At 44.4% G+C, this 26,607-nt stretch overlaps 1 protein-coding gene across 2 annotated transcripts in view; it reads right to left on the reverse strand.

The window, feature by feature from the left end:
- The window catches only part of PDZK1 (PDZ domain containing 1), a 49,273-nt gene that overhangs the window by 13,648 nt on the left and 9,018 nt on the right, over positions 1–26,607 (reverse strand). The window contains exons 1-3 of one of the 2 annotated variants that reach the window (XM_020904123.2): positions 23,356–23,443; positions 2,110–2,321; positions 1,108–1,354 (exon numbers count right to left, since the gene is read on the reverse strand). In XM_020904123.2, coding sequence (XP_020759782.1) covers positions 1,108–1,354; positions 2,110–2,319 — 457 coding nt within the window. In that variant the 5' untranslated portion in view covers positions 2,320–2,321; positions 23,356–23,443. Of the gene's footprint in view, positions 1–1,107; positions 1,355–2,109; positions 2,322–23,355; positions 23,444–26,607 lie in introns of those variants that run through there. The other variant, XM_020904133.2, reaches the window with a different exon arrangement.

The raw sequence follows: 26,607 nt of genomic DNA on the forward strand, positions 1-26,607 counted from the left end.
TTTTAACAACTGACAAACTCAAGAGATATCTCTTATAGCTAGTTTATTTCTCTTGCTAACAGGTTAAATAAGCCTTCGAAACCATGTTTAATATTGGTCCACTCTTTCCAAGCCAAGCCTTAGTTGCTCAGTCATGTCTGACTCTTTGCAACCCCATGGGCTGTATATAGCCTCCCAGGCTCCTCTGTCCATGGAATTCTCTAGGCAAGAATACTGGAGTGGGTTGCCATTTCCTTCTCCAGGGGATCTTCCCAACCCAGGGATCAAACATGCATCTCTTACATCTCCTGCACTGGCAGGCAGGTTCTTTACCAATAGAGCCACCTAGGAAGCTCTTTATCACTTAACCAAATTATGACCCACCACCAGTGCCTCTCTAGTGCAGAAAGAACAGGGAAGGAGCAACATTAGAGGTGGAACCAAAACCCTAATTCAGCTATGGTTCCAACCTCAATCCCAGTGAAACCATTAGAAAACCATGGTCAACTGTTCATGGGTCAGCCTGCAACTCTGAAATTCTAGGAACAGAACTTGTAGTACTTTCTGATGGTTGGGGTTTCTCAAATCACTGTACCTCTCAGCTAGAGGTCAGGGAGACATCTCAGAGCATAGCCATAGCTGAGGGTACTATCTTGATGCCACAGGAGGGTGGGGATCTTGGCCGTGCCTGTAGCAACTGTAACAGCAGCTGATACATAAATAGGTGTGCAAGGATTTTTTGAATAAGTGACCACCTGGACACTCAGAGATGAAAAGAGATATCATTCTCATTCAAAAGTAGTTCACGGAGAACCTCCTTTTTCTTGCCTCTTATTCTCCATTCTCTCCTCCATCTTTACCCCCAAAGAAGCATCAACCCTCTAACCCTCTGGCCCGGAGGGCTCAGCTTAACAAACACAGGAGACAGGAGTGCCCAGTGTCCCTCCACAGCGCTGTTGTCCAACATCCTGATCCCTCTTTGCACAACTGTACAAAGGAAGGGCCAGGGAGAGAGAGGCTGCTGTTGAATCTCCATAGCAATTGACGAGTTAGTCAACGAAGTCATTAACAGATACCAATCTCTCTCTTCCAGAAAGCTGTTTGTCCCTGCCCCACCTTCAAGCTCACCTTGGACAGTTTTCAGAGAGAAGCCATAGCTACCCCCCTCCTTCACTAGGTAGCAGAGCCGTGGCTGCGTCCACATCTGTGCTCCTCCGTTCATCTCAGAGGGCGGCTTCTTATTGTTCAAACTCGACTCCTGACTTTGACCCAACGCTTTCAAGTCTACTTGCTTTTTCATGGCTTTCTCGTAGGAATCCCCATCCAGAACTAGTAAAGTCACTGAATTCCCACTCTTTCTGACCAGATCCACAACCTAAGAGGAAGAAAGAAAAAGATTAACTTTAACCAATAACCGTCTTATCAACCACCAGGGTTGTGGGTGAGAAAGCAGTGCTCACCATCTGACTCTGGAGATTCTATCAACTGACCCCTGACATCCGATAGTCAGTAGATTGTCCCCCAGCCATCTCCCCCTGGGCCCCACCAAGATCCAGGGACAGATTAGGCTGGGCCCTTAGCACCACTGGACACTATAGAGTGCAGCCCAAGCCCAGCCCAGGGAACTTCTACTCGGACTGCTCTTCTCCCGGGATGAATGCTGTCCTGAAGCACAGCATGTCCTGAGTCTACAGAGACAGCATAGTACAGTGAAAGAGCACCCACTTAGAGGCAGATAGAATTGGGGTGAGGTCAGACACTCCCATATGTTCACTGTGTGGAACACATTAGCAAGCTAAAGGATCAGCTTCCACTTCCTCGACTGTCAAATGGTACCTCACGGGTTGTGCCAAGGATTTAACAAAATAATGAATGTGAAATTGCTTAGTATAGTCCCGTTCACATAGCAAATATGCAATGCACATTAGACCTGACACTATTCAAACCTAGGAATAACTTTTACAGTTCTTGGTTAATCATAGGAGAGTTGATTAGCTGGCAGAGTAGAGCTGTAAAGGTGTCCTGCCCTACCAGTGGCAGCCAGGAAAGCTCCACTAACACCCAGAACTAAAATCATCAGAGATATAGGGGCTAAAGAGATCTTCCAAGAACTCCAAATGTCCCACTTACCTGCATATGCTCTTCCTTGTCCACAAAGACGCCATTGATCCTAAGAACTCTGTCTCCATCCTGGAGACCCGCCTTCTCTGCTGGGCTACCCTTCTCAATCACCCGGACCAGGTGGCCGTCAGTGTCCTTCTCAATTCGCAGGAAGAAGCCATAGCTTTTCCCTTCCTGTTTGGTTAGCTTACATTCTCGGGGGTGGAAGGTGGAGGCCATTTCTGTGATGAAAAGCAAATGGGTAAATCCTCGAGAAAGAGTCTAACTGGGGTGAGAAATCTGTACTCCATCTCCTATACATCTTTTCTTCTAATCACACCAGCTCCCAGCTGTTCAGGTAGCAACATTTGGGGTATGGGAGGTCACCTTCCAGGACTTGGTAGTGATTTCCAAATCTGTTCCTCCCCAAAGATGACCTTTCACTTGAGTTTCAGACCTATGTATTCAGCTAGGTACTGGACACAGATGCTTCAATTTCAGTAGTTCCAAAACCAAATTCCCTTTTGTCCCCTGACCAAAAGAAATTAGTTCCAAATATATTACTTAAAATTTTTAAGAAAATCCAAGTCCACTTCCATTTAAATATCTGAAGGGCTTGCCAAGTTCAAGGCATTGAAGATAAATCTGTGGACAAAACAAATCTATACTTTTCCTCTCATGTCAGGGAGAACATGTTTTTACAGAAACGTGGTGAATGATCTTCTAGGGAAGAACAGAGTGATGAGGGAGAATATAACAGAGTCTTGGGAGCAAGGAATGGGGTGGGAAGAATAAAGTACAGCTTCCTAGAGAAATGACTTTTCCAAGACCTGAAAAATTAGAGTGGTGAGATAGGACAAGATAAGGAAGACCTCAAACAATTAAAAATCAGAGAAGCCAGACCTAAGAGCTGACATGACACATTGGGAAGAGAAAAGTAGTTTCCAGGACCGTGAAGTTCTAGTCAGGAATAGGGATTCCCCCACAGAGAGAGGGTTCCCACTGCCGGGTCAGATTTATCCCTCCTGAAGCCCCTTCTTTTTCCACCGACCTTGCTACTACTTTCACCCCATTGTAGGAACAAGGTCCCGGGCCACAGGATGAGGAAAGGAAAAGTGTAAAAGCTTGGAGCCCTGTCACCCAGTCATTAAGTGTAAGATTCCTGCCAGGCACAGGAAGCTATATTCACTATCCTGTGATAAACCATAAAGGAAGATAATATGAAAAATATGTATAAGTGAATCACTTTGCTTTACAGCAGAAAGAACACAAAGTTGTATATCAACTATACATCAATAAAATTAAAAAAAAAAATTTCCGGCCAGGGGTCCCCAACCCCTTCTGGTGAAAGCAATTTTTTTTCCATAGGGGATTGAGAACAGAGGCCAGAACTGCTGGTGTGTGTAAAGCAGAGGCTAGACTCTGCTGGGTCAACTGCCTGCTGGGCAAACCCTCATGTTCCCCTCATCACAGCTCCCCACCAGTAACTCAGAATAAACCATCCGTCTCTCCTGGAAGGACAGGAGCAGAAAACTGCACAGGGGTGGGGAGGGTGAATAGGCTCCCTAGAAGCCACGCATGGTGTTTCCAGATGGCCATCTCTAACCTCCATGCCCACAGAAACACACAGTACACGTGGGGCAGAAAGCCTCCCATGGCCTGACCCCGTGGCTACTTCACTTGGTCTCTGCAGAGTCTGGCAGACAAGCCACCAGGGGCGTGGATGACTAAGCAGCCAAGGAAACAAAAACAGTGTTTCAAGTAATGTCTTACCAGGGCCTGACAAGAACCTAAGGCTGAGTTCACCCCACTGAGGACCAAGGGCGGAGAAAAGTAAAGACACAATCACCAAGGTTCCCACCCACACTTGGGAGAGTGTTAGCCGCTCTACTGTATCAGGACCAGCCACCAGGAAGATGCTGCTTTGGGGGGGACGGGGGGAAGTAGGCAATTAGGGGAGAAGAGGGCAGCACCAGAGTGGGGCTTCTCACACAGAGGCATCTGTGTGTGGTCCTTCTGACTCTGACCTTTGGCTTCTCTTTCTGCTGATCATCTATCCACGAGCATCGATTCCATTTTCCAACTTTAATCCACATCTATGTCCAAACCTACTCCTAGATTCCTATTAGCTCTCAATTTCATAGGCCTGAAAACTCTTAAAGGAAAAAAAAGAAAATCCCTCTGAAATTTGGAGGTAATTATAGAGACTCTTCATCCAAATCCTACAAAATTCTAAACATGTCCTTATAATTATTCAAAATAAAGAGCATTAGATATTTTCATCAAGAGATGAGGCTGTTTATAATCGTCATATGAATGCTCATTCCTAAAGTTTTTTGTTTAAACAATAAATGCTGGAGAGGGTGCAGAGAAAAGGCAACCCTCTTACACTGTTGGTGGGAATGCAAACTAGTACAGCCACTATGGAGAACAGTGTGAAGATTCATTAAAAAACTGGAAATAGAGCTGCCATATGACCCAGCAATCCCACTGCTGGGCATACACACCAGGAAACCAGATCTGAAAGAGACACGTGCACCCCAATGTTCATCGCAGCACTGTTTATAATAGCTAGGACATGGAAGCAACCTAGATGCCCATCAGCAGACGAATGGATAAGAAAGCTGTGGTACATATACACAATGGAATATTACTCAGCCATTAAAAAGAATGCATTTGAATCAGTTCTAATGAGGTGGATTAAACTGGAGCCTATTATACAGAGTGAAGTAAGTCAGAAAGAAAAACACCAATACAGTATATTAATACATATATATGGAATTTAGAAAGATGGTAACAATGACCCTATATGCAAGACAGCAAGAGAGACACAGATGTAAAGAACAGACTTCTGGACTCTGTGGGAGAAGGTAAGGGTGGGATGATTTGAGAGAATAGCATTGAAACATGTATATTATCATATGTGAAATAGATCGCCAGTCCAGGTTCGATGCATAAGACAGGATGCTCAGGGCTGGTGCACTGGGATGACCCTGAGAGATGGGATGGGGAGGGAGGTGGGAGGGGGTTCAGAATGGCTGATTCATGGCAGTGTATGGTAAAACCACTACAATATTGTAAAGTAATTAGCTTCCAATTAAAATAAATTAATTTTTGAAAAATAATAAAGTTGTTGTTTAGTCATTAATGTCCAACTCTTTGCAACCCCGTGGACTGTAGCCCATCAGGTTCCTCTGTCCATGGGATTCTCCAGGCAAGAATACTGGAGTGGGTTGCCATTCTCTTCTCCAGGAGATCTTCCTGACCCAGGGATCAAACCGGAGTCTCCTGCATTGCAGGCAAATTCTTTACCACTAAGCCACCAAGGAAGCCACACATTTCTAAGGTCAGTTCAGTTCAGTCACTCAGTCATATCCGACTCTTTGCGACCCCATGAATCACAGCATGCCAGGCCTCCCTGTCCATCACCAACTCCTAGAGTTTACTCAAAACTCATGTCCATCGAGTTGGTGATGCCATCCAGCCATCTCATTCTCTGTCATCCCCTTCTCCTCCTGCCCCCAATCCCTCCCAGCATCAGGGTCTTTTCCAATGAGTCAACTCTTCGCATGAGGTGGCCAAAGTACTGGAGTTTCAGCTTCAGCATCAGTCCTTCCAATGAACACCCAGGACTGATCTTTAGGATGGACTGGTTGGATCTCCTTGCAGTCCAAGGGACACTCAAGAGTCTTCTCCAACACCACAGTTCAAAAGCATCAATTTTTCGGCGCTCAGCTTTCTTCACAGTCCAATTCTCACATCCATACATGACCACTGGAAAAACCATAGCCTTGACCAGACGGACCTTTGTTGGCAAAGTAATGTCTCTGCTTTTTAATATGCTGTCTAGGTTGGTTATAAATTTCCTTCCAAGGAGTAAGCGTCTTTTAATTTCATGGCTGCAGTCACCATCTGCAGTGATCTTGGAGCCCAAAATAATAATAAGGTACCCGCCCATAAAACTCAGCCATCTCACACTCTGCGGTGGCAACCACAGGATCTCACTCTCAAGGATGGAAAGTGAAACCTCCCTGATAGCAGGACAGTCTAGTGTTTGGGGAGAGGAGAAGAGCAAAGCTTTCTCGTATCTCAAGAGACCTGAAAGTCTGAAATAAAAGGAAACACAAATACATTTCTGGGCAAAATCTCAAGTTGTTTTGTTTGTTTCAAGTTTCAAACAGCCAGAGAGTAATCACTCAGATCTGCACTTATGTCTTTGAGGGGTCAGATGTTCAAGGTCAGAGTTTCTTTTCAACATCTATGGTTGAAGCCCAGAGAATTAGAGCCAGTTCACCGTGATGAAAATACTGATAGAAACGCTACCACATTGATGGGGAAACAGCCACTGCTCCAAGCCCCGGGTTACATCCTTCCACCCTGTTTGCCCTCCCCACAATTCAACCGCTAAAGGATTAATGCTGGTGCCCACCTCAAACTGATGAAATATTTAACACTTTCAGTTGTATCGTGCAGAAAGCCAATCAAAACCTTCAAAGCCTGGACTTACATAGAGCCCTAAAACTATTTGTCTCCTTGCCATCTTGTATAGAGATGGTTCAGCCAGGAGTCAAGAGGACTGGGCTCTGGTACAGATCAGTCCTTGTGGGTCTAGTCCACGTCCTGGTGTTACACTGGCCCCTAAAGCAGGGCTGTAATCCGTCACTTTAGCAAGACTGTCACTGCTCCATGATGAGGATGCCTGGGACTCTGGAACCTGGGGCTGAGCTAGGAAGGACCTTTGTATTTAAGAGTGCTGTTTCCTGAAATATTAATGCATATATATGGAATCTAGAAAAATAGTACTAATGAACCTATTTGTAGGGCAGCAGTGGAGACACAAACACAGAGAACAGACTTGTGGTCACAGTCGGGGAAGGAGAAGGCGGGATGAATTGAGAGCGTAGCACTGAAACACATACATTACCATGTGTAAAGTAGATACCCGGTGGGAATTTGCTGTATGATTCAGGGAGCTCAGCCTGGCGCTCGGTGGCAACCTAGAGGAGGGGGCTGGGGTCAGGGGTGAGAGGGAGACTCAGGAGGGAAGGGATATACGTATACCATGGTTGATTCATGCTGATGTGTGATAGAAACCAGCACAACAGTATAAAGCCATTTTCCCCTCATTAAGAAATAAATTTTTTAAAATAGTGTTTCCTGTTTCTTCCTCCTTTTCCTGCAAATCAAAACCACAGTAAGATATCACCTCACATTCATCAGAATGGCTGTCATCAAAAAGACCACAACTAACAAGTGTTGATGAGTATGTAGAGAAAAGGAAACCCTCATACACTTGTTGGTGGGAATGTAAATGGGTGCATGGAAGACAGCACAAAGATTCCTCAAAAAATTAAAAATAGAATTATCATATGACCCAGCAATTCCACTCCTAGGTATATATCCAAAGAAAATGAACACTAATTTGGAAAGATACGCACCCCAATGTTCATAGCACTATTATTTACAATAGCCAAGATACAGAAGCAACCCAAGTGTCCATGGACAGATGAACGGATAAAGAAGATGTGGTACATATATACAATGGAAAACTACTTAGCCACAAACAAGAATGAAACTTTGCAACAACATGGCTGGACCTGGAGGGTTCTATGCTTCATGAAATAAATCAGACAGAGAAAGACAAATACTATATATTATCACTTATATGTGGAATCTAAAAAATAAAATGTATATAACAAAACAAAAATAGACTCACAGATATAAAAAACAAACTAGTAGTTACCAGTGGTGGGAGGGAAGCGGAGAGGGGCAAGACATGGGTCAGGGATTAAGAGATACAAACTACTGTGAATAAAATAAATTAGCTACAAGGATATATTGTACAGCACAGGAAATATAGCCAATATTTTATAATAACTTTAAGTGGAGTATGTATGTGCTCAGTTGCTCAGTCATGTCTCTCTTTGAGACCCCATGGACTGTAGCCCACCAGGCTCCTCTATCCACGGAATTCCCCAGGCAAGAAATACTAGAGTGGATTACCATTTCCTACTCCATTAAATGGAGTATAGTCTATAAAAATTTTGAATCAGTATGCTGCATACCTGAAACAGAATAGGGTAAATCATTATACTTCAATGTTTAAAAATTAAAAACAAGTGAAGGTAATGATTTAAAAAAAAAAAAAAAGATCCTGTTTCTTTAGCCCCCACCCCCATCTTCCACTTCCTGAGAATATGGTAGATAGATATGTAATTAATGAAGGCCCATAGATTTCTACAACATCATATGAGCAATCTGAAACTGGAGTCCATCAAACCCTCAGTCAGCTTTATTCCCCAGTTTAAATAGCCAAAATAAAATACTGGGAATGAAAGAAAGCTCTAACCATTTCTGAGCTCTGAGAAGAGTCAATTCTTGGCAACAAAGTTGTTTGTCTGTGGGAAGGAGAACCAAGTGCCAGCTGGTAGGTAGGGAAGACTCTAGGTAAGAGCCAAAGAGATTTTTAAAAATCAAACTTAATTATTAATCGAAACTTTAGACCCCACCTTCTAAAAGGATTAGATCATTGCTACCAGGAAAGGGAATAATATGTCCCTGGTCAAGGAGAAAATGCAGGTACATCTTAGAAGTTAGGGAGGAGGGCAGGTAGGACCTATGAAGGTGGCCAGAGAAAGGACTGAAACCACCACGTGATTTTCCACAGGAGAGAAATGTCTGGTAGGATTCAGGAGACCCTTCAAGGCCAAGGCAGGCAAAGGTCTCCCAGGTCCATCAACATGGGCTCATACCCAGTGCCAGGGGACACCCACCCTCCCAGCAGGGCTGGGTGGACCACAAGTCTGAGCAGGAGCTGCCCCTGAGAGGATCATGACCACAAAAGTGAGACTTACCACCAGAAGGGTTCAGCTTAGCTGGCCAAGGCCAGGAGGAAGCCTCAGTTTCCCCTCAGTTCGTGTGTTTGGGTCTAGAACCTGCAGGACTTCCCCCAACAAGGCTAGTTTGTGAAAATAGTGAGATTCCGTTTTAACTGATCCCCAGGTCAGTGGGATCCCCAGCAGTGAAGCACCACTGCCTTGTCACAGGCACCTCAAAAAGCCCTCTGTTCCGTGATAGTTGCTGTAAGTGGAAAGGTCCAATTAAAAAATACAATGGGCGGAAATGCTCCTAAGCCCCCCATTTCCACTCAGTGCAGGGGAGGACTAGAAGTGAGGGGATTTTAAAGGTACTTAGTTTATCAAAAGCCCTTGTCTCCTGAGAAATATTTGAGCATCTCAAGATCAGTGGGAACCTGATAAGAACACAAAGCATCTCCCAAAACAAAAGGAAACAGAGGGTTTTCCAAACTACTTCCTGCTCTAAAGCAGTTAGATAACTCCTGTTAGTTTCCAGGTGTTATTTTATGAAAGAAAAACAGAAACAGACTCACAGATCTTGAAATCAAACTTTTGGTTACAAAGGAGGAAAGTGAGGGAAAGTGATGAATGAGGAGATTGGGACTGACAGATACATACTACTATATATAAATATATATACATATTTATATAAAATAGATAACTAATAAGGACCTACTGTATAGCACAAGGAATTCCACTCAATATTTTGTAATAACCTATATGGGAAGAGAATGGGTATATTATATATATATATAAAATAATGAATGGATATATTATATACTTTATATATATATATAAACAGATATGCGTATTATATATACATGTATATAAGATTCACTTTGCTATACACCTGAAACAAACAAGACATTATAAATCAACTATATTCCAATAAAAGTTTTAAAAAAAAAGAATCCCCAAACCACTACAGATCAGATCAAACACAAGTCAGGGAAGAGCAAATTTTTCTGAGGAAGAAAAAGATAACTCCTGGAAAAGTGAAGTCAGCAAGAATTAGAGGATCTTCATTCATCTCAGTCCTGGGAGTTGTCTGCCCAAAGGCAGCAGCTGGTTTCCTCTGACAGAACAGATTTTCTCAGTGGTTAGCATAAATCTATAGACCATCAGGTGATGCAAGTAATAGTAAATCACATTACTATTTAAAATTCACCATGCTATATTCAGGCATGCTACATGATCTCATTTAATCCTCACAGTCACCTTACATGTTTAATCTCAATCCTAGCTGGCCCTCAGAATCACTAGCAGAGACTTATAAAAACAGATGCTTAGTTAGGCCCCACCTCAGATCTACTGACTCAGCCCAGGCTTGAAACGGAACATGGGCATGTTTAGAATCCCCATGAGTTTAACAAACTCTTGCTCAAAAGCACTCTTTCTGCTCCCAGCTCCCCTTCTCTCCCCCTCGGCCTTGGGATAACACCCTCACGGGTCAGAGAAGAATGTCAAGGCTGGGTGAACTATTAACAGCTACCTTGAGCTAACCTTTACTCCACTTGAGAAACAAAGGCGGCAGCCTGGTTAGGAGAGGTTCTCAGGATCCCGCTCTGCCCACGGTCCCTCCTGACCTGCAGCACGGGAGTGTGTGGCAAGCTAAAGCCTGTGCCTCTGCTTCCCACCACATTCTAGATCTGACCCAGGCAGACAGAATCCAGCAGATGAAAGCAAACTTTAATAGCCCCACAGGCTCTTTGTTCTGTGAATTAAGTCTGAGGGGACCTTTTCCAGCCCCCCTAAACCTAACCATCTTAAGAGTTGAGGCTGGGACTTCCCTGATGGCTCAGTGGTTAAGAAACCACCTGCCAATGCAGGGGACAGGGGTTCAACCCCTGGTGCAGGAAGATTCCACGCGCTGTGATGGCACACCCGTGGAAGCCTGCATGCCTTAGAGCCTGTGCGCCGTGACAAGAGAAGACAGCACCATGAGAAACCTGAGCACCACAGCAAAGAGTAGCTCCCACTCACCTCAACTAGAGGAAGCCCGCACGCAGCAACAAAGACCCAGTACAGACAAAATATTTTTTTTTAAAAAGAGTTGAGGCCATTTCTCCTCCTCCATCATCCGATGGGTGGAAACCCAAACAACTAGATTCTCCAATGAGCATCCTGGAGTACATGCAACTTGTTTGGAATCATGAACAAAGATCCCTCAAAATTCTGCTGAACATGAAGAAGACATATTGGCCCAAATCTGATTTCATTTGTCCATGCCACAAATATTTGCCTCTACTGCAGATGGTGATTGCATCCATGAAATTGAAAGATGCTTGCTCCTTGGAAGAAAAGCTATGACCAACCTAGACAGCATATTAAAAAGCAGAGACATTACTTTGCCAACAAAGGTCTGTCTTGTCAAGGATATGGTTTTTCCAATAGTCATGTATGGATGTGAGAGTTGGACTATAAAGAATTGATGCTTTTGAACTGTGGTGTTGGAGAAGACTCGAGACTCCCTTGGTCTGCAAGGAGATCCAACCAGTCCATCCTAAAGGAGATCAGTCCTGGGTGTTCATTGGAAGGACTGATTAGGGACTGATGTTGAAACTGAAACTCCAATACTTTGGCCACCTGATGCGGAGAGCTGATTCATTTGAAAAGACCCTGATGCTGGGAAAGATTGAGGGCAGGAGGAGAAGGGGACGACAGAGGATGAGATGGTTGGATGGCATCACCAACTCGATGGATATGGGTTTGGGTGGACTCTGGGAGTTGGTGATGGACAGGGAGGCCTGGCGTGCTGTGGTTCATGGGGTTGCAAAGAGTTGGACACGACTGAGCAACTGAACTAAACTGAACTGATATGCAGAACACTGTTAAGTAGTTGAAGGAATAAAGTAAAACAACACCTCTATCCTCATGGACTTTATAGTTAAATAGGGGTGAAGAAAAGTTTTAGTACAGAATGAGCAACCACTATGAGCAGAGTATAAATGCCATGAGACCTACAACATGAGACAAATTAAGGAAAGCTTCGCAATTTACATAGGATTTGATTTAGACATTGACAACAGATGGGTAGGACTTCAATAGGACAGAAGTAGGAAAAGAATATTCTAGCCACAAAGAATAGTATGAACCTCAGGCATGGAAGTGGCAAAGTTCTTGGGGATGGTCAAAGAAGAGCTAAAACCCAAAGTGACTGAAGAACAGCCAACAGGAGGACAGCCAACACATCCTTTTGTCATGGGTGACAACTTAGACTGTAAAGGCCTCTAATAACAGTCCAAGGGATCTGGCCTTAGTTTTGTGGTCAGCAGGGACCAAGCAGGGGCTTCCATGGTGGCGCTATTGGTAAGGAATCCACCTGCCAATGCAGGAATCAGAAGAGACGCCTGGTTCAATCCCTGGGTCAGAAAGATTCCTTGGAGGAGGGCATGGCAACCCACTCTGGTATTCTTGCCTGGAGAATCCCATGGACAGAGGAGCCTGGCAGGCTACAGTCCATAGGGTCGCAAAGAGTCGGACACAACTGAAGCAACTTAGCATGCACTCAGGCATGGACCAAGCAAGGCTTATAAGCAGAGGAAGGACAGGATCAGAGTTGGGCTCCACGAGTGGTAGGAGGGATGGCCTGAAGCAAAGACACCCTGGAGGTAAGCCAGGTAAGAGGCTGTTGTACTAATCCTCCTCAAGTGCAGCCTGAGCCCACACCTCTACGTGAGGAGAGAGGTGGAAGAGCTGGAGGAACCAGAGAGGACTCAGCCACATGTGGTGTTAAGGCTTCAATCCTGTCCTCTCAGACTTCTCCATACAGAGACGGCCTCAGACAGGAAGGTACAACAACACAGGTGTACAAAACATTTAGTTACACTGACCATGAGATACACCAGGTCCCTGTGACTTTCCCTAATTACTGCCTACCTCACTCATGCACAGTTTGTTGTGGATTTGAGAGGGTAACAGGTAGGAAGGCCAGAGGTCCCCAAGGGGCAGGAAGAAATAAACTGCAAGTGGCAGTTTTTTTCCTTCTCTACACAAATTTAAAAGAGAAGCTTCTTTTAATTCTGTGTTGACTACACCTGATTCTGCCTTGAGCTAACCAATGCATTTTTCTTGTGGAAATATTTTTCTTAAGCTATGTTAATGAAACTATGTATTTGCTTTGGAATCTGCCTTTCTTCAAAATGGTTCTGCCTAAGACTAACTTTTTTCCTCTTCTCAAACCTTGAGCTAATGATGGCTTAACAAACCAGTATTCATATCAATTGTTTTATGACTGGGAAATAAAACTCATATTGTGGAGAGGGGCCTGATGAAACTCCCTCAGCCTTGAGGTGTCTCTCTTATCTGATCAACAGCTTTCTAACAGACATAAAACACCTTGCTAAAAACTAGCAAGGGGGCATTCTTTCTGCCTCCTTCTGATGTCTATGTCAGAAGCTTTCTCTCTCTCTCTTATACGTTAATAAAATTCTGTGACACAAAAAGCTCCAGTGGTCAAGCCTGGTCTCTGGCCCCGGATCGAAATCCTCTCCTCCAGAGGTTGCACAGAGTGGTACATGCACAATTCCGTCTTCTGAGGTCACTGCCCAATGTGAACACAGCTGTGCTTCTGACACCTGCTCTCAGCTCTGAGTTGCCAGAACACCCTAATTCTGTGGTCGTTTTCTCATCCTGTCTGCTCCCCCACAAGTGGTATACTTTCCCTGGACTTATCACCCTTGCTCATTTTTTTTCTGGGCTTCCTGTGTAGCTCAGTCTGTAAAGCATCTGCCTGCAGTGCAAGAGACCTGGGTTGGGAAGATCCCCTGAAGAAGGAAGTGGCAACCCACTCCAGTATCCTTGCCTGGAAAATCCCATGGACAGAGGAGCCTGGTGGGCTGAAGTCCGTGGGGTCCCAGAGTTGGGCACAATTGAGCAACTAACACTTCACCCTTGATACTTTTTCTACTTCAAGCCTTAGACTCCCCATCTGTTATGGACTCAATTGTTTCACTCCCAAAATTCATATGTTGAGGCCTTATGACTATTTGGAGATAGAGCCTTGTAAAGAGATAATTAAGGTTAAAAGAGGTCCAAAAATGTGGGTCTGGCATCTTTATAAGAAGACACATATATGTGTCTTCTTTCTCGGCATATATGCAGAGAAAGGGCCACGTGAAGACACAGTAAGAAGGCTGCCATCTGCAAACCAACAACAGAGGCCTCAGGAGAAACCAGTCCTGCTGGCCCCTTGACTTTGGACTTTTAGCCTCCAGAACTGTGAAGAAAGAAATTTCTGCTTAAGCAACAAGGGATTCTGTTATGTGGTATTCTGTTATGACAGCTAGGAGACTAATGCATCTTCCAAGTAACATTGCCTACTTGGGCTGAGTGTTAGAGAGGAAGAAGTCAAAAAAATAAAGAAAAAGACCCATAGGTTCATGCCTTGGTGACTGGCAGACAAGTTGTACCATTAAAAGATGGTATAGTCATGAAGAATGATATGGCAAAGTCAGTTTGAGATGGTTTTAAATAAGAGGACTAAAGAAAAAAAAAAAAAGGAATTGAATATCTACTTCACTTTACACACAAAAATTAACTCAACATCAAAGAAAAAATTAAGAGCTAGAACTGTTTCTTCTAAACTCTTAGAAGAAAACATGGGGATAAACCTTCAAAAGTTAAAAATTTTTAAAAATCAGAGGAGTTGGCAGGATATCCTGCAGGTAGACAGAAGTGTGGACCTGGAGCTCGGGCACTGGTGGCCTAGAATCCTCACAGCAGTGCTTATGTGACGCCCGGGAGTAAGAACATGAAAGGAGGGGAGCCAAGGATAAAGCCTTGGGTGATACTGATATCTAGGTGACAAGAGGAGGAAGCTGAGAAGGAATAATCAGATGGCCAAGATTTTACAGTCCAATCTAAAAGAGGAATTTCTATACAACATAGTTAACAATGCAAAACCCTGCTAGGAGATAAAGAGAATAAAAACAGAAAACACCACTAAGTTTAGAAAATGGAAGTTCAAGGCAGATAAGGGACTAAGAAGCAAGTGAACCCTAGTAAATAACAGAGGCAAGGAATAGAGATACATCCTGAAACAGATACATGAGAGCATTGGGATAGCAGTTTGAGGGGGAAGTAGGGTTAGTGGATGGGTTTATTTTTAACATTTGTATATCAAGGGATGATACAGACAGCATAGAAAATGGGTTTGGCCTTGATGAGATGGAATACTTCTACTGAGGCAGGAGATGAGTGGGGGAAATGAGACAAAGAGGAAGATAAGGTCAACTTACTGAGACAAATGAGGAACTTTGAGAATGTGGACCATTCCACATTCTCCACTGGGCCCCAAACTGATAAATCAGTGAAGGTGGCTAGGAGAGGAGTGTGGATTAGCAGTATTTACCTCCAAAGGCCACTGCTATGAGGAAATAAGAGCCCAGTGCGCTGGATCTTCCAATCTCTCAAGAGAACTTAAAAGTCCAGATTTATGTGAAATGTCCCCATATTTAAAAACAGGCAGCAATTTCAAAGTTTAAAAAAAAACTTCATGTAAAGTAAACAGAATTGGACCCCTGGGCTGGCAGTTTATAATCTTGGCAAAAAGGCTATCCAAAGCCTCAGCATTGTTTCACTATAAACAGGCAACACGTTGAATAAAAATTTCTAAGTAACAACTTAGGGCAAAATATATTTTTTTCATTAGACAGATAAATATAGATCTTATGAATTTATACAAGACCAATCAGCATGATTTCTCATGCCTTTTTCTCACTATGTATTAGGTTGATCAAAAAGTTCATTCAGGATTTTCCATAAGAGCCTATGGGAAAACTCAAACAAATTTTTGGCTTACCTAAGAAATCAAGAATAGAAGAAGAAAGTGGTCACTTTTACCCCAGGTTGGAGCATGACATGTTAAAAACAGACAGCTAGGAGGTGTTTACAATGAGCCCAGAGTTCATTAAAACATGAGACTCTGAGGCTGGTGTGAATTGTGAGGAAGAGAAACTGCATGAGGGCTTCCCAGGTGGTGCTAATGGTCAAGAATCCACCTGCCAATGCAGGAGACACAAGAGACCCAGGTTTGATCCCTGGGTCAGGAAGATCCGACGGAGTAGGAAATGGCAACCCATTCCAGTACTCTTACCTGGAAAATTCTGCGGACAGAAGAGCCTGTTGGGTTACAGTCCATGGAGCCACAAAGAGTCGGACACAACTGAGCATGCATGCAGCACTGAGCTACAAAGATGGAGTGATGGAAAAGACGAAGTGTTCTAGCTTCTGTTCTAGTTCTAGTGCTAGTTCTTTACCAGCTGAGCCACAAGGGAAACCTAGTGCTAGTTCTAATTCTAGTTCTGACTGGGCAGGATGAATGGGGAGAGGGAGGATGAGGGGACTGAAAGAACAGTTTTGAAAATTAAGCGGCTGACATAGGAAAAGTCATCTTAAACAATGTTTACAGAGTAAACAGAGTAGTTTCCAGTAACAAAAAGTCTAAACATAGGTATGTGCCTGATGTGAAGGGAGTTTATTTCCATTTTCCCTGAGCATTCTAGTCTGGATAAAGTACATTAGAAAGAACCAGAGTTTTAAAGCCAAACCCGCTTTTTAATTCCACTGTTACCACTTGCTAGCTATGAGAACATGTGTGGCTTCCTTAATTTTGACCTGGAGATAGAAATATACCAGAAATAGGAAATGCACGTGGGTCAATTCACCAGGCCAAGATCACTGAAGATGGATGGTGTAGAGCAATCTAAGCACAGTGTCTGGAGCAGAGAAGCCCACTCCAGGTGAACCATATTCCCTGCTCTCTGGTGGAAGTCCTGAGTCCATGGGAATCCCATTCCCTGTGATGACATTTGAGCGGAGTTGCGATTTTCCTTGGGAAGCCAACAAGAGATTGAGTGATGGATTAGGGATGAGCAGGCATCTGGATTGCCAGGTCAGAGATTCTCTGTCTCCTCACTCTGGACCACCTCTGCAAAGTTAGTTTTAGCTGCTGAAAAGTCGGCTGAAGATTTTGTTTCCCCATGAAATCAAGCTCAAATAATGAACTCAGATTTCCCTAAGAACTACCATGTAAGACTGAAAGCTAGGGAATTACCAAAATGGAACCAAATGCCATGTGTTAAGGAGGTAAAAGATTCTGGGGAACTTTTACAGAATTAAACTGGCCAGAGAGTTCAAACATCTGAAGAAAATGAGTTCTAACAGATATGAGTACAAGATAGAGCAGCCAAGGGACCCACATACAAGGGTGGAGAAGATGGAGTGAGGGAAGTTTCGCCTAACATCCTGAGGTGTGGCTGGATCACGGTTACCAGGGAGTAACTAGGGAACAGGTTCCCTCACTGGACCAGCATCACCGGATTTCCAAAAGATTAGAGAAAGGATGTGGGATAAACAGCATTCTGCTTGGAGGGGGAAATCAGAAAGGGGCTGTGATCAGAGACAGCCAGGTGCAATGACTACTGTCAGGAAAGAAAATACCCAGTGCTGTCTTCTTTGTCTTTCTCCTCAAGTCTAGGATGTAGTTGATCATTCTATAAATACAGTCATCTACTACCATCAGTCATGAGTGCTTTGGATCAACCACCATCTTATAAAATAGATACTCCATCTATTTTAGATAAGAGGAAAATGGTTAGGAATAAATGGTGCAGACAGTGTCAGACTGCAAAGAAAACACAACCTCTCCTTACAAGGTGCTTATGTAACCAACACCCAAGGCATGAAAAACTCAAAGAACAAAAACTGAGCAAGATAGTGGGCAATAATGTTTAATCCTAGTTACTGCAACTGTAAGAGGATGTTTGTATAACCTAGGATGTAACCAGAGAGTAAATGATATCCGTTTCATTGAGGCATGAGGGGAAGAGAGGGCAGGAACTCTCGGCTGACATTCAAACTGAATGTTATTCACTTTGCCATAAAAACTCCATGCTGGTCTATAAAACACTTTGAACTTCAGTAAGGAGAAAGCAACCTTCCCAGGAAGCTCAGCCAGGCATATCCACATATCACACCCTTGTGAGAAATGCTGCCTCTTCAGCATTGCTGTGTAACGAGTTAGACAAAGAAATCACTAGACTTTTGTTGGACTTCCCTGGTGGCTTGGTTGGTAAAGAATCTGCCTGCAATGCTAGGAGACCTGGTTCGATCCCAGGGTTGGGAAGATCCCCTGGAGAATAAAATGGCAACTCATTCCAGATTTCTTGCCTGGAGACTTCCATGCTCAGCGGAGCCCGACAGGCCATGGGGTCACAAAGAGTCGGACACAACTGAGTGACTAACACAGACTTTCGTTGGAAAACTACAACTGGTAGAGACTGGTGATATTATGTCAGCACCTATAGACCATCAGAGAATCCTCTATAGCTGACAGCCCTGATCAAGGGCCTCCGTGCTGGGCCAGGTGTGTCTGCCTTCTTTCACAGCCTGCCTAAGAGCCTTGGGAGACACGGTTTCTTCCAACAACATAAAAGAAATCCTATTGTATCTCAGTTGGTATTGACAGATGTCTCAAGCAAGGAGGAGATAAATGAAATTCAATTTCATCCTTCTTCAAAAATATTTCACCTAGAACAGATCCAGTATCTTTGCTGCAGATTATATTTAAGCCAGCTGGATTCCTCCTTTAAAAAGCAACAGATGTGGAAATTCAAAACACTCAGTGTATTAGTTTTAAATTAGTATCAAAAATAGAAAAATAAGTGGGGCCCCAAGATATGTTTTTGCTAACTATATTTTCCCACTGTAAAGATTACTGTTTGGTCTTCGGCAGCCATAAATTTCAAGTATGGGAAATTAATGAAATGTGTTCCAGTAGAGAAGAGTGCCCAGAGGCCTGGTGAGTGATTCTTGTTTCTCTTTTACGATAAGGAATGGAATCTGCTTATCTTGAAATTTATTTGGCCTGCTGGTACTGAATGCCCCTCCCCCCACCCACCCATCATGAACGATACTTTGTCCTAGAAGACAGGACTCCTGGTTGGAGTTCAAGGCCTTCCCCACTCTACTTGCTGATCTAAGAGTGCTGCAAGTTGGGAGAGAGAGGAAGTCAGTATCACGTGAAAACAAGAGTCGCCCTTGGAGAAAGGATACTTTGTGGTGCTGACAGAACTGGTCCCTGAAAACAGCCAAACTAGCCTGAGGATTGGCCAGAACTGAGAGTGTCTTCCAAAGTAGTGTCTCCCAAGTAAAGTATCTTGCTTTTCAATACCTTTTGAAACTGCATTTCTGCCCCCTGGCTTTTTTCCCTATAACTTAAAGTCCTCTGGCCTCTCCCAGACACTGCCTCCAGACAAATTGCCTGGTCTTTCTTTCATCATGTTAGTCTCTAAAAATATCACTTAAGAACCTAAAATCCACCAGATTGTCATACTGAGAGAAGTAAGTCAGACAGAGAAGGAGAAATAGCATTTGACATCTCTTATATGTGGAATTCAAAAAGAAGTGACAAAAATGAACTTACTTACAAAACAGAGAACAAATTTATGGTTGCAAGGAAGTGGGGAAGGATGGGGGAAGGGATAGTTAGGGAGTTTGGGAAGGTTGTGCACACACTGATATATTTAAAATGGATAACCAAAAAGGACGTACTGTATAGCACATGGAACTCTGCTCAATGTTATGTGGCAGTCTGGATGGGAGGAGGGTTTAGGGGAGAATGGAAACATGTATATATATGGCTGCATTCCTTCGCTGTCCACCTGAAAATATCACAATATTGTTAACGGGTTATACTCCAAAACAAAATAAAAAGTTTAAAAAAAAAAAGAACCTAAAAGTCCAAACTCCTTGATCAGGCTTTGAGGCACAACATAAGCAAGCCCAACTTTATCCCCCTCTGCTCCTCAGTGTCACCTTTTGGCACACATGTGGTCACTCACACCCAGCCCGCCCTTTGCTCACTCCATATGCTCTGCCTGAAACACCTCCAGCCCCCACCCCCAACTATTTATTTATAGTAAGTCATATTTTTTTCCAAGTGGATGAATTAAAGACCTAACCATATTCAAGGCTCAGTTCAAATTTTAGGTCATATGCAAATCCTTGCCTGACCCCTACAATGATTCTGAAGGAATCACTCCAGCCTCTAAATTTCAACTAGAAAAGAAAATGTTTGTTATTTTATACACATTTATTGAGCTCCTACTAGGCTCCAAGCACCAGCGTAGGTTACATTTTATGAGTTCTCACTTAATCCTAATGGTCCGTTTCACAAGAGAAAATGTAAGCTGGTTTTCCATGACTGTTTGGATAAGCAGCAGAACCTGGATTTAAACTCAGTTGAATCTGGGTTCCTCCCACCATCTGCCCAGCCTCCCAACCATGAGGGCTGTGTTAGGGAACCCAAGTAGTTAGACTGGGAGGAGGAAGGCATTCCAGGCAAAAGGAATAGCAGAGGCATGTTCACGAATGGGGAAGGGGGGGGGAGGGCGGGCAGGGTACATCCTTGGTAGCTCAGCAGTAAAGAGTCTGCCTGCCAGTGCAGGAGATGCGAGTTCAATCCCTAGGCAGGGAAGATCCCCTGGAGGAGGAATGGGCAACCCACTCCAGTATTCTTGCCTAGGAAATCCTATGGACAGAGGAGCCTGGAGGGCTACAGTCCATAGGGTAGCAAAAAGAGTTGGACACGATTTAGTGACTAAGCAAGCACACATGTTCATGAATGGTGAATCTCGGACCACAGCTGCCATGGAGTTGAGTAGGAGCTATCTTTCATATTTATCAAAACTCCTCCCCACTGCCTGGGTTTCTTCCTTCCTTGGGGTCGTGCCCGTCATAAAACTGTCTGATGATCACCAGAATAGTAGCACTTAAGGTGCAAGAGGTACTATGCGCTTCTCCAGTCTCCTCATAACATTAGGAACTAGGTTCTATGACGCCCATTTGACTGATGAGGAAATAAGCAATTTCCTCATTTCCTCATGAGAGTAAGAATACATCTGCTCTGTAATTCAGGTTTCTAATACTTAATCATTTAGTGATGATGCTCACCAGGCAAAGAGATTATCATGAAGGGCCAAGGAAAGGAGATGCTGAACTCTTTAGGAAAATACGTCTAGTTCTAGCTCTGCCTTGCCACTCTCATCAAATTCCTGTACAACAAATGTGAAAATCATTTAACCAAGATGTCCAGAGACATCCATTCCCACTCCATCAGACTTAGGACTTTAAGGGCCTCCCAAGTGGCACTAGTGGTAAAGAACCCACCTGCCAATTCAAGAGCCACAGGTTCAATCCCTAGGTCGGGAAGATCCCCTGGAGGAGGGCATGGCAACCCACACCAGTATTCTTGCCTGGAGAATCCCATGGGCAGAGGAGTCTGGCGGGCTGCAGTCCACAGAGTTGGATATGACTGAAGTGACTTAGCATGCACGCAGGCAAGGACCTTAAGTGCCTGAGACAGTATCAGAGTTCTTCAGCCTCCTCCTTGATTAAGGCGTTATCCAAACATACTGACTCTATTCTTGCAGCTCTCTCCCTGCCACAGTAAATTCCATTTATCGGCGAAGCTTTGCATCTACTCTATGCCAGGTATTGTTCTAAGAGCAGGTAACACAAGTCAAGACTGCTGCTCTCTGGAGCTTAACATCTGCCAAAGGCGACAAAAAGTAAACAAGATGATTTCTGATGATAAAGCCTACAAATGATGAGATCCAGTGGTGAGGTGGAAGGAGGAAGCTGAATTTAAAAGCCATTCCGGGGAAGGTAACACTTCCATTCATACCCAAATGACAAGCAGGAGCCAGCGTTCAAAGCTCCAGCATCTATCCTATTTGGAGAGGGGCGGGGGTTGGGGGGAGGACACCAGCAATTGTCCAATCTCAGCCCCTTACTGGCAGATGAGTAAACAGAGACTCAGTGAGATGAATACAATTCGTTCCACATTTCTTAAGGACTTCCCAGTTGGCTCAGACGGTAAAGAGTCTGCCTGCAATGAGTGAGAGCCGGGTTTGATCCTGGGGTTGGGAAGATCCCCTGGAGAAGGAAATGGCAACCCTCTCCAGGATTCTTGCCTGGAAAATCCCACGGATGGAGGAGCCTGGCGGGCTACAGTTCATGGGATCGCAAAGAGTCAGACACACTGAGCAACTAACACTTTCACTTTCAACGAGATTAAAACACAAGATCTCCCAGCTGACCACAAGGCTGCCCCACTCTTCCACAGGGCCTCTGGAGACACATATTTGAAAAGTAAGCACATTTGTGGTTATGCTTGAACACATATTTCTAATTTTATTTTCAATACAGCCTTGGGGAAAAGATGAGAGGCTTTGATAGGCAATAAACTTGAGGCTCCAGTTGGCAAAGGGACTTGTCTAATAGCCTGTCACTAACAACTGAATCAAAGCCCAAGTTATTTGTATTCCAGTCCCATGTTCCTTCCCTGGGATGACAAAGAGTTGTCTAACCAGTGGTCTATGAACATAAGACATCATTACTAGCAACTTCATAGTTTATGGTGCAAAGAACAAACAAAAGAGTCAAAGATAAGAACAATTTACTTTGTCATAACACAGAGACTCAAAGTCCCTGAGTTATTTGCTGCAGGGAAGAACATGTGACTCCAGGTGACTAGACAACCATGGCCTGAGACAAAGAGCCCCTGTGCCTTTTGGAAATAGGACTGAGAGTTTGCTCATGGGTACAAGGTTGCAAGAACTGTAGCTGAGGAGGTGTATGTTCCTGCAGAGCCAGCCCAGACCAGGAATCTCCTCCACTGGGGAGCCCCAAGACGTCAGTCACACTTAAGTCCCTTGACCATTTCCGCTTAGGAAGTAAGTTACTAAGTAGCGGCTCTCAAATGTCCCTTCCCACAAGAATCATCTGAAGGCATGTTGCAGAAGGAAAAAAAAAGATTTTTCATGGTCTCACAAGATCCAGAGAACTAGACACTCCAGGGGGTAAAGTCTGGGGATCTGTTTTAAAATTCGGTCAGCCTAAAAATCCACCAACTTTTATTTCTGAGCGCTGTAACATGATAAAAGGTGTTTTTATTATCCAGTGAGAAAGTTGTTAGGTTGTACCTTTTAACGGCTGCTTCTAAAAGAAAATCTCTACTACCCAAAGGCCTTGAACAGTGAAAAGGTCCTGTGAGAGAGAATCTCCCTGGAAATCTGTGAAGTCTGTCGTCTCCCTCCCTCTGGCTACACATCAAACGCCCGTGCGACCCTGGGAAACCTTGCTCTGAGAGTCAGATTACCTATTCTCTTGTGAAGCAGACCCCAGCCTGTAAGGTCCGGGTGTCTCATGCACAGAGAACCTCAGACTGTGGAGAATCCCTCACCCCCCAGTCCCACCATCACCAAACGGGCCTGCCTGCCTTCTTCCCCACCAGGCTCTCTTCTGCCCTGGATGACCAGCTACTACGTAGAAATGGAAAAAGAAAAAGAAAGAAGGGGATCTGGGCCTAGGTGGTCAGGACCCTCAGTCACAGGGACCCCGAGTCAGTTCTTACCTAGGTCCTGGAGGAAGAAGCGCCACTGGCTTCACCAGGCAGTTCTCTCTCTGCTGGTGAGCTCTACTTGGAACTCACTGGACTTTGAACAAAGGTTGATTTAAAAGCTGATATATTTAACAGGGATGTGTGGTCTGAGTTCAAATGACCTCTGTCCAGCTTGCTGTCAGCTGGCTGGGCTCTGAGCTGGGCAAACCTGGAAAACCCTCAGCAAACCCAAGGCTCGGGCCCACCTGCCTAGAGAGGGGAGCAGAGCGGGGAGGGGAGGAGGGGCCTTCCGCTCGGCAGATGCCTCAGTCACACCCAAGCAATACCCAAGCCTCAGAGCCACCACTGTCCCCCAGGCCAAGGGCAGCACTGATCACCAGCACCTGAGCACCCTGAGGTCTTCCTGGGGAGCAGTACCTGTGCCACCTCACCCGCAGGAGGCCACAGGCCAAGAAGTCCTGGTAAAAGGAGCAAAGCTCCGTGTACGCCCATCCTGCCTCCTCTCCACCTGGCATTCTTACTTTCAGGCTCCCTAGAAGCTAAGCCAGTAAAGCCCCTGCTCTTATTTCCCAACTCCTTTGCTCTCCTCATACACTCTCCTCTCTCTCTTTTCCCTTTCTCTGTCTTACCTGAGGGTGCTCTGTTTCTCTTCTCCGACAACTGGTTTCCCCGTCCACGCTCAGAACCTCTCAGGCAAGCCCAGCTGGGCAGGTGCAGGCACTTCCACAAGCTCCTGGGCTGGCGCCTGGGAAGCCCAGTGGCGTCCTGAGCTCAGCCCCCAACCCCGAGCAGCTGATCCCTATCAGCAGCACCCACACAGGCAGACCCAGTGCTGGGCTTCTTACTGACCTGGATCCTCAGCCCACACTGGAAATCAGGGCAAGAGATTGCTCCGAGCAGTGAAGCAAAGAGAACCACAGGCTGAGGACAGGGTGGCCTCGCCCTCCTCCACCTACATTCCAAGGGCTTCTTGTCTATGCTGGGCCTTGGCTGCTCTCAGGTGAAGGCATGGCAGGAGCCAGAGGGTAAATGGTCAACAATGACAAACATCTGAGCAGCTAGCTCATATCAGGTCATCTCCACCTTCACATCTACCTGGGCCTCCTACATGTCTTCCAAAGTAGACAGTAGAAGGGGAAAGATCTGGATGTAAGATCAGAACACCTGGATTCAAATTCTGACTCCATCGCTTACCAAGTGTTTGATCTAGGGGAATTTATTTATTTTGACTGCCTCGTGTCTTCGTTGCTGCAGTCAGACTTTCTCTAGTTGCAGTGATCCGGGGCTACTCTCTAGTTGCGATACATGGGCTTCTTGTTGAGGTGGCTTCTCTTATCTTGTTATGGAATTCAGGCTCTAGGGTGTGTGGACTTCAGTAATTGTGGCACACGGGCTTAGTTGCCCTGCAGCATGTGGGATCTTCCTGGACTAGGGATTGAACCCATGTCCCCTGCATTAGCAGGTGGATTCTTAACCACTGGACCACCAAGAAACCTTGAGGAATTCATTTTTAACTCTGAGTCTCACTTACTTTCATCAGGTAAATGGTTGTTATAACATTGTTTTTAGAAGTCACTTTTATATTGAATCAAAACATCTCTCACTTCTGCCCCTGAGTCCTCACGGCTCCCTCTGAGCTACACATTAAGTCTACTCTTTATTCTGCATAGCAGTTCTTCAAATATTTGAAGGCTGATGTATTCCCCATGTGTATGTTAGTCGCTCAGTCGTGTCCAATTCTTTGTGTCCCTATGGAATATAGTCTGCCAGGCCCCTCTGTCTGTGGAATTCTCCAGGCAAGAATACTGGAGTGGGTTGCCATTTCTTTCTCCAGGGGATCTTCCCGATAGGGATCAAACCCCAGTCTCCTGAATTGCAGGCAGATTCTTTACCACTGAGCCACCAGGGAAGCCATATCCCCCATAAACCTTCATTCCTCTGGGAGTCAATGGATTCCTTCATTCCTTCAGGTGGTCTGCCTTTGCCATGACTTCAATACTTCTTGCCCTGGATCCCAGCCTGTCAACATTCCTCTTAAAATCAAAGGCCAAAAGGGGAAACTTGGAGGTGAGGGAATTAGTTCTTTATCTGGAGTGTGGGTTTTGCCTACAATGACCAACCAAACTATACACTTACAAGTGGATGAGTTGTGTTGCATTGAAATAATTCTTTAATTTTTAAACTAGCCAAAGTCAGCAGAATTATTCTTGAAATTCCTAAAATTAAAAAAAAAATTGGATGATTAAAAGAAAAGGCAACTTCACAGTGCAGTTTACCCTCAGTCTGTATTCAGAGACTTCTTAGCCTTACTCTTCACCCCAGGCCAAATGGGATAAATAGCAATAGCCTGGAAACTGGAAATAAAAGAGGCCTTGATATACAGATACACTATGGGTTCAAAATTAAATAGAAACAAGCAATTGTTTGTTTTAATGACAAAATTCTTCCCCACTGTGGAACTGAATGAGGTTTGCCCTCACTAAAATTTGGATTTCAAAAAATCTCATGGCAATAAGTGGCTGTGATCTGGTTAATGCAAAGCAGAGTAGGTCTTTTTGCTGGTTATTTAAATCAATTACTTAGATCTAGACATTAAAGACAAGGGTAAATAACATTGTCTATTGTGTGTGCCTGGTAAGCCTTTATATCCTTTATTGTTAACCCTCAGCATGATCTTATGAGACAATATCCCCATTTTACAGATAAGAAGCCTTTAAATCTATGTGGTTAATTATCCTATCAGATCTCCTGGCTCAGAAGGCTTACAGAGCCTGTCTGTTTCCTTAGGTAGAATTGTTTTTCCTCTACAATAAGGCCTCCCACCATCCAGGGAATGTGCTCTTCTTCCCTAGAGGTACTCAAGAAGAGGCTGACAATTACCTGTGTCATGTTACAGAAAGAAGTCCTGCATTGTTAGGGGATTGGAGTAGGTGATTTCTTGGGTTGCTTCCAACTCCAAGATTCTGTGAATCTAAATGCTGTGGGTCCTGCCCATGAGGATATAGTGGACTCCTGCCCCGGTGTGTGTCGGGGCAAGAGTTATGAGCATGGAATTTGGCATCAAACAGATGCTGAATTGAATCTTAAATCTGCCATTAACAGTTTTATATTTTTTATTGTGAGCTTAAGTTTGCCTGGGCTTTATCTATGGAACACCTGGCATCTTGGGTGGAGCGTTTTCTGTTTTGTTTTTGTCAAGCAGATCTTCTCCATACACACAGAATGGTGAAGAAAGACATGAAAAACCTTGGTTTAATTTATGTT

Source organism: Odocoileus virginianus, chromosome 5, assembly GCF_023699985.2.
Source record: "Odocoileus virginianus isolate 20LAN1187 ecotype Illinois chromosome 5, Ovbor_1.2, whole genome shotgun sequence".
NCBI lineage: Eukaryota > Metazoa > Chordata > Mammalia > Artiodactyla > Cervidae > Odocoileus > Odocoileus virginianus.